This window comes from Tympanuchus pallidicinctus, unplaced genomic scaffold (genome assembly GCF_026119805.1).
Source record: "Tympanuchus pallidicinctus isolate F22 unplaced genomic scaffold, pur_lepc_1.0 scaffold3, whole genome shotgun sequence".
In the NCBI taxonomy this organism is placed as follows: Eukaryota; Metazoa; Chordata; class Aves; order Galliformes; family Phasianidae; genus Tympanuchus; species Tympanuchus pallidicinctus.
Window position 1 is genome coordinate 67816402 of NW_026294747.1, and position 16014 is coordinate 67832415.

Here is a 16014-nt window from a genome sequence, read left to right on the forward strand (position 1 = left end):
TACACCCTTGATGTAGCTTATATTACTGTCTCCCCTTTTCTTAATGGTCTGATAATAGAATTTTGTAACTTGTAAAAGGATTACTTCAATCCAATCAGCAGGTGCTGGGATCAGTGTGTGTCACACAAACACTTGCTAATCCCTTTTCTTATAGCTCCCAGCTGCCAAAGGTGCTCAAAGAAATCCCAAAGAAGTGTCTGGATACAACACGGTGTAGATTGATGCAAGTTTTCAGCTCTAGAAAGAATCTTAAAAAATATACATGACACTAAATACTACCCAAGTTGGGAATCATGGAGGCAGATATGCTTTTGAAAGGAAACACAATTAGGAAGTCAAATATTAAAAAATAGAATGTTTATATTTACTCTACTAAGCTCTCACTAAATACAGCAGAAGGTGGAAATTTACTCTGCAAAGAAACCCTTGTCAAGGATTATCAGCTACTTAATGGTGCTTTCTAGGTCTTAAAATACAACCACCTCCATCTCTTCCTCCTTACCCTCTTCCTTGAAATCTAAATTATGCCTATGAAGTTTCACTGCTGCAATTATTTTGCTTTAAATAAAGCTCAACAAAAAGAAGATGATTACCATAAAAGGAATAGAATCTGTTCCCTTACAATCTCTGTATTTCTATAGCTCCGTCTGTCCAGCTGATGAAAGAGCTCACATTACTTCTGCAGGAGAGGCAAGTATCACTGCCATTTCTTGGATAGGAAAAAGAAAGGGCAGAAACACTGAATTTTCTGGGGTTGTCATCTGAAATCAGGGTCACAGAATATGCTCCTAACACAGCCACTATGCAGGGAAATTCAGAATTCAGGCTTCTCGACCACTGTTTTTTCCTTTCCCCATGATTGTGCCTATAGAAAGACCTGAAGTGTAGACTTCATGAATACCTGGTAACATTTTGGTAACTAGAATATACCAAACACTCTCATTTCAATGGAATTGCAACTGATTTTGGTTTGGATGTTTCATTTAGAAGAACAGGGTTTGAGTAGTTGATAAATACAGGTATTTAATTTATGCACATTAGCTTCTGTTTGTGCAAGACATGCCAAATTAAATAATAAAAATGTAAAAGATGAATTAAACAAAATTCATTTCCAGTCCTTCAGTACATCTCACAATAAAACTGTTCAATAGTTAGTAGCATTTAAATAAAAGTTACATCAAAAAAAATTCTGAGGACCAGGCTAAATACTGCTCTTATACAGCATGTGATGAGTTGTGACATTTCTTAAAAACAAAAGTGAATTCAAAACACCAAAACCTCTCTGCTAAAGGCAACTTCTCACTGTAGCAACTACAAAGAGGGCAGTGTTACCAGAATTGCCCAAGGAAAGCTCCTTGGGAAGGGTTCTTTACTTCCCTTCTGTCTTTCACACATTACAAAGCTGAACAAGAAGAAAAACTTCCAAAAGAATCCAAGTCCTTGAATACTTTCTGATAAACACTGGATGTCCAATTCCATTCTCAAAGTAAATTCTCATTTTCTTCTTATTCTTAAAACCTATTTTTCACTACCTCTTCTTCTCACTATGTATTTATACTAACGGTTTGAACATCATACCCCAATCCAAGACATAGCTGTTATTTATTTATTCCTGCTAATGACACTGTACACTTAAAATGAATATTTTAAAAATAGATCACTATATACTAATTACCTGAAAACACAAACCCAATTCCCTGCCTTCTTCCTCTCCAAGCTCTGCTAACTCAATTAAGCATCTAAATTTGGGTTCTCAGTTGGATACTGTATTTGCAATTTTAGATTTTAATGAATTAAAGTCTGTCTCTCTTTTTAGAGCACTAGTACAGTCACCTTCATTTGCTATATATAAAAATCACCAAGAGGTAAATAGAGAATTCTGAAAATGTCATGTTTAAGAATAATCTCCTCTTCAAGCGTGGACAAATTCTGCAGAGATAATGAGACCAGGAAAACCCAGGTAACCATGACCAAGCACATCGAAGTGATCCAACACACAATATGTTTGGACAGTTGGACAAAGCATGCCTTGGCCAGACAGTGGCCATTTTTAAGGGTAGAGAGGAGAATATTATTTCTAAACATCTGTGTTAGAGCAAGGAGGTAAACAGCAGTACTCTTACTGCTCTTCTGAAAGGCATGATTAAAAGTCACAGTTTTTCTCCAGGTTCAAATCACGACTCACAAAAGAAAACCCTTCTACTTTTCAAAGACTTTTTTGGAAAAAAAATCCTATATACAAACACGCACAGATATCTGCATCTGTACTCTTTTGAAAACTGAGAATCCTCAGCATGAGATCTAAGAAGTTCTTCCACACTACATCCACAACCTGCAGACTATGTGTAAGCACAAATGAGCATATGGTCACCTGTGAGAAAAAGCAGGGGGAGAACAGACTGAGTAATCAGCATTTTCCTTCGAAAACTCACGTCAGCCAGAACCAGGAAACTTCAAACCGCACAAATGGTCAGATCTCAGCACTCAAGATGATTTTGAAACTGTACTAGGAGACAGATGGAACAATGCTGACCATGACAAAGATGTGCCTGGTATCTGCTCAGCTCCCAAACAGACAGAAAACATCAAATGTTGAGGCTGCCTTTAAGCCACGTCCCTTGAGAACTTTACTTGAGGCTGGCTCAACTCAATGAATCTCAAATGTTTTTCTCACAAAAGCATTTAAAAGGGGTTGTGAAGTGGAGATTGAAAAACTTTAGATGTAAACTGCAGAAATACAGCCTACTGTTTGGATTCCTGGTCTTGCACGGAAGCATATGAGTTGGTAAGGGATCACACTGCAAAGAAGCTTGAGGAACATCGATCTAAGCCACAGATGAGAATACTTTAAGTGACAGACTGTGATAATAAGAAAGGAAAGGCAATGTGAAAGAGGACAGAAAAAGAAGCCAAGTAGAGGCAAACAGCAAAGTAAAAAGATGAAAGACACTGCATTGCTAAAAAAGAAAAGCAGAAAACAAAATGTTACAGTTGTTGTTACAGCTGGAAAGATTACCGTGGCGAAAACAGGAAAAGAAACAAACAGGGAAAGAATACTCACCTGTATCCAAAGATCTAGGTTTGCAGGAAAGGCTCCACAAAGGAGGGATCTATAGAAAGAGACCTTCACTAGTAACAGTCAGCCCTTCAGTGGGGTCAAGGAGAGGTGGAGCTTGGACAAACAGGTGAACTGCCTTCACCTGTGCTCCCACGGCTGACTCAGTCCTTTCCTCAGGTGATCAATCAGTGCTTTAGGCTGTGACTCAACAGTTCCCATACACAAAACAAAACCAACAACCAAAGTAAATGAAGAAAATGCTATAGAAGAAGGCATATCCAGTAACTGCGCACTTTGCCTTTTCCTGGGAACTCTTCTCTTTGAGTACTGAAGCAACAAGAAAGCACTGAAAAAGTGAGAGTAGCAGTTTTGCGTTGACAGCACAAGTTGTGCTTACTGCTAACCAGAAGAAGAAAGCAAAATAAAGAACCTAACAATTGATACATGTGTGCGTGTGTGCAAGGGCTAAGGATCTAGCAGTCTTGAAATATACTCCTGAAGTCTGTTTCTTCTCAATTCAGAAGAGTAGATGGCATCTTTTACATCACAGGGATAACTATAACCATACATTGCACATCATCAGTTTCCTTCTCATAAGCTTTTCAAGGCATATTTAGTATCTATCATCTCTCCAAATATGGAATAGTTCGCTATTATACAATGAGGCCAAAACTAAACTCACAGAATACAATATGACAAACACAAGGGTAGCACTCTCAAATTCTTTCACGTCACGATTTCATGTCTTTAGAATAGGCCAACAAGGGACAAAAAAAAGGAAAGGCAAAAATATGACCCTTTAACATGATTCCTTGTTTATTAGAGCCAGTAGGATTAGCTGTGAGAGCAGAGCACTGCAACACCAGAGAATGGGGCTCTAATCCTGGCTCTACTTCTGACCTTAAGGTTAGTCTTAGCCATGACAGTTCCTTATCAGGGCCTGAGCTTCCTGGAATGAAGAGACAGGATAATGACACTGACCTTTAAAAAGAACTTTGAACCTACATGCTCAAAAGTGTTTAAGAGTATAAGAGTCAGATTTTTATTATTATTAATTTGGTTACTGAAGTTAGTTGAAAAACTCCCAGTGACTCTGATCAAAATTTCTCCTACAGGCTCCCAAGCACCATCTGAAGGGCAAAGTATCCCAAAATTCAGCTGTTAGCACACACATATGCTAAGTCAATGGTTGGTAAATATACTCTGAGACTGCATAGTTTTCTAGACTCTGGCAGAAGTTTAAAGTAGACTTTAAGAAAAATAAGAAATAATGAATAAGAAAAAAGAAATAAGGAAATAATTATTTCCTTAAGAAATAATGCATTAGGCACTGTTTGCATATTCCACGTATGCTGGCAGCAACTAGGCAATATTAAGCAACAAAATGTGTAATGCTTTCAGTCAAACTGGTCAAAAGCAGAGTTACCAAGAGGTAAAAGGAGCTGAAGGGGACATAAAACAACAGGCCATTTCTCAGGCAGAAGAGGAACATTTGTAGGACTACAGATATTAAATTTGCTCTGTAACCTTTATATTCAGGAGTGAACTCGCAGAAATTCCCACATTCTGCACATAGGTGCGGCTCAGAGCAATGCCCTGGCAGTGCAGGAACATGGGGCTGTTTACTTAGTGTTGTTTTGATGGTATCTTTATACAACATCCACCTAACTCACACGTATCATGTCTTAATCAAAGCATTTAAATGATCCCTATTTATTCTGCTGTTTAGATTTGTCACTGGCAAAGGCACGTGACATCTCTTAAGTTAGCTTCTGTCTATAACGGGATGCAAGCAAATTAATAGTGTTGTTTAACTTACATCTCCTCCAGTATTTATGTGGCAGAGACCACTGCAAATTAAATTTCATAAATTATCACTCCTTTGCTCTTCACCATTTATGTCACTGTAAATTTGCTGTTTCCTCATCCTGAGCAATGACAACAACCTCCCCAACTTCAACTGTATGCTCCCGTAAGAGATGGCAACTGCAAAGATTTCACTGAAAAGTTTAAATTTTAAAATGTCAACTAGTTTTCATTAACATCTGAAAGATGTGCGTATTATACCTCTGCCCACCAACAATTATCTACGCTTCTACAAGGACACTGCTGCTGTGCATGGTATTTGTACATAAGCACACAGGGAGGTGTTGAAGAGCCCACTACTGAAGCTTCATCTTAAGGTATGATGTGACACTGGTAAAAATAAAACCTGGAAACACACCATCATCTGGAGGAGTAAGAAAGCCTCTCTAAATACGAGCAAACTTTGTTACCAGACATAATTACAGCCTTTCATTTTTTTTTTGCCACACAGAAATATCAGGGAGATCTGGGGCCCAATTCTGATGCAGCTCCCACCTGCTAATCAGCAGCGTGCAGATGCAGCCTCGGGCACAGTTTCACCTCTCAGATGCTGTGCTGCAGCTTTTTTCCATTGTTATCTCAGCCGACATCTTTACTTTTGTCAGATGGGTATTGTACCACCGCCCTGCTACGCATTCCAGGAATACGAACACAGCAAGCAGCTCGGCATCAGCTCACACATGAACAGCCCTCACTCCCATAAAATATTCATTCATTTAAAAAAATATTTGCACCCCGCTGTCAAACTTAGACAAATTCATACTGAGCCTCAGAAAATAGCTGTTTTAATGGTAAATGATATTCCAGAAACCTCTTTCAGGCTAAACACTCTCGTCAAAATTATTTTAATAAGAAAGATTAACAATTTCAACATTAGCTGCTAATCCCCTTTCATTTGAAACTGTGCTGATAAAATTCTTTGCTTGTCATTCAAATAGTAAGTAATAATTATAGATTTGGGGCCTCCATCTCGTGCTTCATTAATAGTAAATTGCATGGAAGTCTGCAGCACAGAGTCAGCTTTGATACATCTCAAAATGCAATTTCCATAGCTTTCCTTAGCTATGTACAATTAATTACAAAGTTAATAAGGGGAATATGTTAATGAAAGGGAAATTATTCACTCAGACCACCTGGTCTTACCGAATTTCTTTAATACGTTTTCTTCTTTCTGTGAATTTGGATGACAGCAAGAACACAACTCAGAGTATGCTTTACTAATCCTTCAGTATTTTTTTTTTTGCAAGAAACTAAGATCTACTTAAATAAGAAAATAATGTAATCAGTACTAAATAACTGACTGCTATTTGTTTTCTCACACTCAGTACCTTTTTGATGTTAAAGCAAAAATGCTTAAATACATTTGCAATGATCAGATTCTCTCCAATGCTCAGAGTATCACTATAAAGGATTCAGTAAGGAGACACTGTCATTTTTTATTTGTTTTCATTAAAGGAATGTGTTGTATATGCACATATTTAATCGAACAAGTACAAATACACATACTTCAATTCACTGTGCTGTGACAGCCACTGGAGCTCAGTTGCTCTGTATGTTAGGGCTAATGGATGCTCATGGGAATATTTTAGGGTGTACAAACAGCCAGGTCAAAAAGAGGAAAACCTCCACATAATTCATCTTTTAAATAACACATCTGTGACACATGTTCAGTGAAACCTGTTCTTAAGACATGCCAAATCCAGAATCCAACCATCTTTGACAGACATTAATGTATTTACTACTAACCACACCGAGAAGAAAAACAGCTTGGAACCTGGGCACCATTTCTTGTAGCAATTTAACACGAAAAGGGCACAGGCTAATTCTCACAGCAGTAACAAGTCATGCTTGAAGAAGGTAATTCTTGTGAGTACTTGCCACCTCTCCCTCCTATTCTTAGTTCAGTGAAGTGGTACAGCAAGTGGACAGAAGCAAGGAATAACTCTCAATTCTCCTATCTCTTAGCTGTTGTGAATTCCCCATCCCTGGAGGCATTCAAGGCCAGGCTGGATGTGGCTCTGGGCAGCCTGGTCTGGTGGTTGGCAACCCTGCATATAGCAGGGGGTTGAAACGAGATGATCATTGTGGTCCTTTATAATCCAGGCCATTCTATCATTCTATGGTTCTACGTTTCCCCAGCTTTTATTTGTTTTCTTTTGGCCAGCTGGAAAAGCTCATGGTGCACCAGCATACAGCTTTAGGACAAGAGGATGAGAAAGACATGAGAAAGCTGTCAACCAGAAAAAAAAATGGGAAGACACAAATCCAGCCCAAAACAAAAAACAAAAAACCGAAAGTTATACAAAGAGAGAAAATCACTGCCTAAGTGCATGCTTTGCAAGGACATGCTAGGGGTGATGGGATATTTGAGGGTAGTAGCCTTCCATTTTATCTGGTTTTGACCAAAAAATAACACACTCCTCCTTTATGAAGCAGTAAATACTATGTCATCCACAAACATACTTCACAGATTATTTATTTAAAAATTTTTCCACAGCTGTTTCGTGGGTGCATATGCAAAATTTGATCATCACAGGAGTGTTTTTCCAGTGTCCTACACATTATATTTTAAAAATAACAGCCAAACTCAGATACCTTACTCACAAAACAGTGCCAAATTAAGATCTCATGACAGGAAAAGTTTCAGCAAGTTTTGTTTGTTTGTTTTTGTTTTGTTTAAATTTTGCCCTGAAGATGAGCATAAACTGATTTAGTTAAATCAGTGGAGTGTTTTAGGTGCCTTCATGGCCAGCAGGGTCTTAACCATCACTGTACAGCACACATGAGGAGAAGGATCCCTCCAAAATATCACTGGACATTTCCTGGGTATTTTAAACTGCAGTTGGTATGTCAGCACAAAAACATAGTGCTAATATTATGTCCTCTCTCTATAAGCACCACATAGTTGCAGTTGCATCCTGAACCTTCCTCCCATATCTGATCTTTGCTACCAGTTCAGAAATACGCGACAACAGGTAACATCATCTCATTATACTGCGTCCAAGTGTGGAGCCTCCAGTACAAAAAAGACAGGGAGCTATTGGAGAGGGTCCAGAGGAAAGACACAAAGATCATCAGGGGACTGGAGCACCTCCCCTATGAGGACAGGCTGAGGAAGCTGGGCTTGTTCAGCATTGGAGAAAAGAAGGCTGCGGGGTGACCTCATGGCAGCCTTTCAGTACCTAAAGGGAGCCTACAGATGGGAGGGGAATCAACTCTTTGAAAGGGTTGATATGTGTAGGACGAGGGGAAATGGTTTTAAGTTGAGGGAGAGGAGATTTAGGTGGGGTATCAGGGGGAAATTCTTTACCATGAGAGTGGTGAGGTGCTGGAACAGCCGCCCAGAGAGGTTGTGGATGCCCCGTCCTTGGAGGTGTTCAAGGCCAGGTTGGATGGGGCCCTGGGCAGCCTGGTCTGGTATTGAATGGGGAGGTTGGTGGCCCTGCCTGTGGCAGGGGGTTGGAGATTCATGATCCTTGAGGTCTCTTCCAACCCTGTGATTCTGTGATTCTGTGATTATCCTGACTGAGAAGTCCTTCTGAGTAACTTTTAGTGCCCTTCTCCTTACAAATAGGCATTTCCACTTGTTAGATCCAAAATACCATGAATTGCTGAATCTGCTACAAACACAAATACAGAGAGAAGCAGAACCAAAAGACTATTGGCCTCCTTGATGAGTGTCCATCTCTATCTCTAGTGCAACTTTCAAAAGCAGCTGAGGACCCAAAGACATGGCTTGTTCTCAATACAGAGGAACAAAAAACAGACCTCTTCACCAAACAACCTCCTACCTCTTCCTATGGTATGTGCTACAAGGGGTAATAATCTTGCCTTGACAGTACTTGGACCATCGCTAGAAATGGAGAAAAGCTGAGAGATACAGGATGAAGTGCAGATAGCCACCAGCTTTTGTTCCAGCCATGGCAATGATGCTTCCTTTTTACTAGGTGCATCCAGCCACACAGGCTAGTCAAGCATCAAGTATTTCACCCCATACAATACTTTAAAGATCGCCACTCTACAACGTTGGCAAAGACGTTTTCTTCATTTGTTCTACTTAAAACCTTTCTTGGAAAGGTACAAAGTAGCTAAAAGTGTTCAACCAAAGCAGCTTGCAGGGAGCCAAATTGAACACCTCCCTGTCAAGCAACAGATCAAGATATATTACAGAAACTTGGCAAGTTAACTCAAATGGTGAATACATTTGGGAAAAACAACCAACAGGGGGAAATTCAGGGGGGAAAAAAAAAGATTTTGAAATTAATATCAATCTGTATTCAAGAGGAATGTTTTTCCTAATTTAACGTTGATTGTAATTGTTGTTATTTCCTAAGGAGTATTCAGCAAGATTAATATAGCAAGAGGGAGGCAACTGAACATGAAACAGAAATTAAAATGCAAAAAAGTAACTGGTTCATGAACACATTTTCTCAGTTTTATTTAAGAAATCTATGTAGTACATCCGTTGATAGCATTTCTGGCTCTATTTGCAGAGCCATTTTTGTAAGCAACAAGACTTCTTGTACTTTTTTGGAAGCTTCTCTTTGTTACTGTATCTCAAGTCCTGACTTTAAATAAACAAAGGCAAATGTTTCCAAGCGATTTAAACACTCAGAGAGAGAGAGAAAAAAAGCATCCTAAAATGAAAGGATAAATGTCATTTAATCAACAGAAAATCTTACAACTCTGCCTGTCCCTGAAAATGTGACAACTCAGGGAGAAGGGTAAAGATTTTCTCATCCACAGTATTTATGTCCTTTAGGGGCTATTGGCTATCTTGTCACTGAGTGATGCCATACGCACAACAGCCTTTTCTCATGTGGCTCCTCTAATCTGACTGTCTGTGATAAAATGGCCTTTAGGGCCAAAGCTTTCTTGGGACTTGCATTTCAAGAGACTCCTACATCTATTTATATTGGTGGAACTGAAAGATAAATTGGGATTTAGATCCACTTAACATACGTGTAAGGAGCTCGTGCTTTTAGCTGAACTTTGCCACTGACTTGTCTTCCTTGCCATGCGAGGGAGGATTTTTTGTTTGTTTTCTCAGTCGGAAGCTTTTATAAACAGAGTATCTATAGTCTCTGAATTCATGAAGAACTACGGAAAAATTAACGGCCGTAGGAGGAAAAAACAACATGGAAAAATAAAACAAACAACAAAACTGCTAACTAATCAAACACCGTAACTGTGACAAAGACCCTGTTCTCACTTCCTGCACTCCTCACCTTTGTCTCTGCTGGCATTAATCACGGAATGTGTCTCCAGGCAGTGCAGTATGCTCAGTATGCTCACACACTGCTCCTTAGCTCCTTTGCTCAGGAGATGTTTTGTGTGCACTGGGATTAAGCTCAAGGTGGAAAGTGCGTCTGCATCTGGCACAGTGCTGTCAGTCCTTAGTGCTGCAAGTTCTCTGTTTAGGAAAGTGGGTTTAGATGCCTTCTGCTCATGCTTTTATTGCAGCTTTAAGAATAAAATCCCCGGAATTTCAACAAAATTTGGTTGAGGATTTATTTAACATTCACTTTTTTTTTTTTTCCTTGGTGTGTGTCTTCTATCATACAACTCCACACTCCTCCACATTCAATTCAAAGAAAATCTACAGCAGCTACCTCAAGGAGTTCACTTTCAAACCAGGCATACTGAAGTCATCTAAAAATTACCATGCAGAAACTGTAAGATACCAATGTTATCAAAAAGCCCCAGCTGCAACCTTGGAAACTATTCTCTCCTTGTCACCCTTCTATGTCTCACAAGAAACTCACAGAGAAGGTGGTGATGCACTGGAACAGGTTGCCCAAGGAGGCTGTGGATGCCCCATCCCTGGAGGCATTCAAGTCCAGGCTGGATGTGGCTCTGGGCAGCCTGGTCTGGTGGTTGGGGATCCTGCACGTAGCAGGGAGTTGAAACAGGATGAGCATTGTGGTCCTTTACAACCCAGGCCATTCTATGATTCTGTGAAGAAACCTTACACTGATTCAGCATCAGAATGAAACTGCATGCAAAATTCAAGTTACTGGGTTTGACTGGTTTCCCAGCAGCAGGTCTTTGTCCCCTAGACGCCTTTGTACCCCAAATAGTGCTCAAAGACCATGAGAACTTCCTTATGACAAGCAGTTCTCGTATCAGGCCATCCCTTGCTTCTCTATGGGGAAGGTCCTTTTGGTTTAGCAAGTATAATGCAAGGGCAAAGGGATCAAGTGGACTTACATCTTCTCCATGCAAAGCTCTCAATTTCAGTCTCTTGCTCATTTGTTCCCACTGCCTTGTTCAAACCCATAGCAATACTTTCTTCTCCTACTGAATACCAGAGTATGTATGAACTATCACAAACCATTATTTTTTCCAATACATACAGCAGTTTCATATCTTCAGGGAGAACACTCCTCAGACTACCAGCTTAAACAACTACCAGAATTGGTCTCGGAAATTCACATTTTCTGATACTCTAATTTATGTATAATGTTTCAGATTTTGCACGTATATCTTTTGAAGGAAAAAAACCCAACAACTCAAACACAGAAAATCACTTCTGCTTCTGCAAATTCCCTCTCATATATAGTATTCAGAAAATTACATCAAAATGTTGTCAAAAGCATAAAGTCCCTTTTTGCACCACATTTCTTTACATAAAAATTCATAAGGTTATATTTATTTTAATCAAACAAGCATGGAAATGTATGAAGCAAAAGCGGGATCCAATCTACCTAACTTACATGCTGAACTTGTTCTTGAGTATGAAAAATAGAGAATCCTTCATCTAATTTGGAGATAATCCTTCTTCGAGCCACTGAGAAGACATCTGGTCATGCTCTAGACATCCAGCTTGAAAAGGAGGTTGGACAGGATGGAGAAATCCCTTCTGACCTCAACCATCCTATGATTCTGTGAGGTTGGAGATGTCAGTGGGATGATGCAGGCAGCACAGCAGAAGTCCCAAGTAAAAACCTCTCTGCTTAATTCTCTGGAGCCCTTCATAGGTACCCACTCTCTTCATCAACTACAAAGGGAATTTATGAACTCAAATCAGCAACACCACTTCATCAAGTATCTAAAATGTAGGTAAAATTAGGAGTCCCAGTAAATTATACTATATATCTCCTGGACACCTTCAAAACCCTATGATTCTTCTATTGGACTACAAGTGGAAGTTTGATTCTTTATTAGGACTTCTCATGGAACATAAAATGTGGATGTACACATGTGAATAAAGTGGATGGAAATCTGATTCCCAGTTTCTGCTCTTTCCTTTCCTCTGACCTTCTAGAAAACAATCATTTTCTTGCAGAACAACAGTGACTGAATCGAGGGCACCTCTTTGCTGTTGCTTGTGCTGAAACCAGCCAGTCAGTGCGACAAACATGACTGCATAAAACATGCTCCTCTAATTACATTTTCCAAAGTGTTTGTATTTTTCAGAAAGATGATAGAATCAAAAAAGTGCCATATGGGCCATCCTCCTGCTGCAAATGTGAGGAAAAGAATGTGAAAAAGGAAAAAGGCATGGAACATTGCTATGGGTCTCCTGAGTCCTCCCTACTTCCTACTGCCAATAGTACAAACTGACTCATGCTACTGTCAACAGTGCACAGACATTGTCCTTGTTGTACAGGAAAGTGACAGGAATGCAAGATTTTACTCTCAAAGATTTAAGCCTACCTAAGGAGACTGCCCCACAGCCACATGGGTTTGGCAGATTCCTGGTTTCTCCAGACCTCAAGTGTTACAAGTGATCAGCTAATCACAAGCATCTAGTCCTCTAAGAAAAGAGTACCTGTGGCCGGCCAGAGACTCCAACAAGCTCAAGTTTTGGGTGGTTTGGACAACATTTCAGTTACAGCCAGACTTTTCCAGCAAATTAAATGACCTTTGCGATAGCATTTCTGACCAACGGTACCCGTGAGCAAGAAAGGGACTATGCAGAGTCACTTAGCAGCTGCAGGTTTATTTATTCTAAGTTATTTCCATTCAAGATTTATTCTGTTTATAAATCAAAATAAAATATTTCCTGCTGCCACTTTACACAGTAATCTATCGTTTCATTTTCTCTTGGGAGGCTTTGGCACCCATGAACAATAAAGGCTGAGGAGCCCTAACTCAGCTAACTGCTACATCGGCACACAATGTGGAGCTGAAAAATACATTTATAGAGCTATAAGTGCATTTACCCTGCAAAGCAGATAGCATTTGCTATCCTTACTGGGCCCCTTGCTAATATTTCTTGTTGCTTTTTCAAGCATTGAGATATCTTTCATAAAAAATATCTTTAAAAATTCAGAAGATGAGAGGAATCTAGCAGCAGGAAATAGGAAGAACTGGGAAAATTCTTGCACTGAATGATCTATAAGATGTGAAGTGGGGTCTTTTACTCCCCTCAACGTGTAGCTGCAGGGCAGAGGCAGGAAGAGCTCTGTCTGGCGAGTCTTCCTATTGCTGAAGTTCATCAAGTCACAGCCTCTCCAGAGGCAGAGAGATTCAGGCAAATAAGGTATTAAGGATACGTGCATTTATTTTTGAGCAAAACACACATTGGGCCAGCTCTCTGGTTTCAGCGTGACCCACAGTGACACAAAACAGGAGTAATTCTGATCAAGTCCAATCATCTGCCCAGTGCTGCAACTGCATGACGCTGATCTTCCCATGTAAACCTAACCTGGCTTTGCCTTCATCAAATCATGAATTTATGGTTTAACTACTTCCCTTAAGTAAACAACCCAGTGCCCGCCTGACCCTCCTATTAGGCTTGCCCTGATATCCAAGCTAAATGCATCCTTTTGACTCTAACTCACATTTTTCTCCTATTTGTATCATCTCTGTCCATTAAGAACAATTTTTCCCCATCCCATATTTCAAAGCACAATACACAGACTTCCCTGACTCACTGACTTTTATTTGTCCAGTTTAGACTACACAAATTAACTATTTTTATTCTCTCTGTGTGGTTTGTACTCTCAAGACATTACAGCATTTCTTTTACCCTTCCTTGAACCCTCACCACCTAAGATACAACATATGCTCTTAGATAGCTAACATATGTATGAGTTCATTCAGGGTTAAACAGCATTGACTGTATTATGGACATTGAACACCATAACAGTGATCTTGTGCAATCTGATTCTATTTAAGTTTATTCAAAGACTTTTTTTTCGTATAGCTTTCCTGCAATTTTGCAGAAATTCCCATATCCAGAATAAGAAAAGAATGTGATCAAGTAATTGGAATGGTTTGGAAATATCAAGTGCATTTTACCATATATATATATATATATATATATATATATATATATATATAAAAGGAAATTTTGCTTTTACTTCCATACAAATATGGAACACTACCACAGGGATTTGGATTTATTTTGAGTTGGACAACTGGAATACTTTTTTCTCAAGCACTTTATATAACTGTGAAAGAAAAATCAAGTGAATTTCACTCCAGTTAGGCAAAAGTGGGACAATAGGAAGCGTGACATATGATTTTCTGCCATGGCAGAAAACCCTTTCTAAACTGCAGTTGTACATCAGTGTTAAACTTAATATTTGCAGGGACAGGGAATAAGTGTTTACTCAGGATGACATTCTGGGATAAAGAGTCTGTTTTTCAAACTTGCCCTGCTTTTGCTCAGTTTTATAGCTGACCTGACCAAGGCTGAAGAAGGTCAGTAACATGGCTGGGGTCAAACTAGCTCTCTGGGTTTTGCTTGCCCTCATTCCATTCTCCGTTAGATAAGATGGCTTAAAGAACTCAGAGAAGTTCTACAAAGAGTACTTTCAAATGTAAATCCTTTAAAAGAGAAAGAAATGGAAAAAGTATGACCCCAAAATATCACATCATGGAGACAAACTTCCTTTTCAAAAAACCCACAGGTCAGCCTTCAGAGCTGCACAGATGTGCGTAAGTCAACAGGGAAGTGTCCAAAAGAATGGCAATGGTACCAAATGGAAAGGGTCCTTACTTGAAATCAGTCCTATTAAAAAATACTAAATACTACTGAAAAATAGCACAAATCAAACACAGAAAGTGAAGTAACACAAAGTAACATGATCTTTGCCATTGCCTAACAACTTTTCAGTCAATTTCAATGCACTCTACAAAGACAGCAAATACTTAAAGAAGTAAAATGAAGCACAAAACCCAGGGATTACTCCACAGCTCTCCCAGTAGACACTTAGCAGGGAAAGACAGAATCAAGCAGCAAGTCCTGACCACTGGCCTCTGTTCTGGACTGCTAGAGCTGTTCCATGCATACAGGCAGATTTTCATGTGTCCATTTCCTACACTGACACTAATCTCAAACTAAGATTGGAAGTAACCCAAGTTTTCCAAATCAATCTCCATTAAGACAATATATTTGTATCCTTTCAAACATAAAAGAGATCCAGCTTAGAGGGAAAAAAACCTGATAAAAATAACAAAATTAAGATCTGTTCCAGGGGTGATGAAAATGAAATTGTTCCATATTACTAGGTAATATTATGTTGCATTCTCAGCTCAAATACCTCCGCACAGTAAAAACACACAAAAACCAACCTGATCAGAAATTTAGCATTTTCTTCAGCTGTCCAAACGGAACTAAACATAAATTACCAGCACAAAGGGCCAAAGCACGACTTATCTTTTTTGAAGCAAGCACACAAACAATTTGTACGTCCAAGATAAAAAAATATCCCCCAGAGAGAAATATAAACAATATAATGAGAAAGAAATAAAAATCCCTTTATTTTAATTATACAAAGCTAGGATTACCAAGGAGGTTCAGGAATATTTTTACACGTGAAAAGGTAGTCGTCATTTGTGTGTAAGTTAACTCCTACCAAAAGCTGAGCGGGCACCTCACATTCTGATGGCATTTCACATGCCTTGAAGAAAAACTGCCTTACCAAGATCATGTGGCCGGTGGAGATGTCCATGTTGGACTGCACCGGCTCCTCACACCAGGACGACGTGCTGCTGCGAGTCGAAGGGCTGGGAATGGGCCCATCACTGAACTGGGAGGAAACACTATTGATTCGAGAGGCACGCAGGGGCTCTGGGCGATCAGACGTCTTCACGGCCATGCGCTGACGGCACAGCTCCTGTGGAGAGAGAAGGAA

At 39.5% G+C, this 16014-nt stretch overlaps 1 protein-coding gene across 6 annotated transcripts in view; it reads right to left on the minus strand.

The window, feature by feature from the left end:
- PTPRN2 (protein tyrosine phosphatase receptor type N2) overlaps positions 1–16014 on the minus strand; it is a 620450-nt gene that overhangs the window by 68370 nt on the left and 536066 nt on the right. For all 6 annotated transcript variants that reach the window (XM_052695759.1, XM_052695758.1, XM_052695760.1 and 3 more), the window contains exon 14: positions 15802–15996. In XM_052695759.1, coding sequence (XP_052551719.1) covers positions 15802–15996 — 195 coding nt within the window. The remainder of the gene's footprint in view (positions 1–15801; positions 15997–16014) is intronic.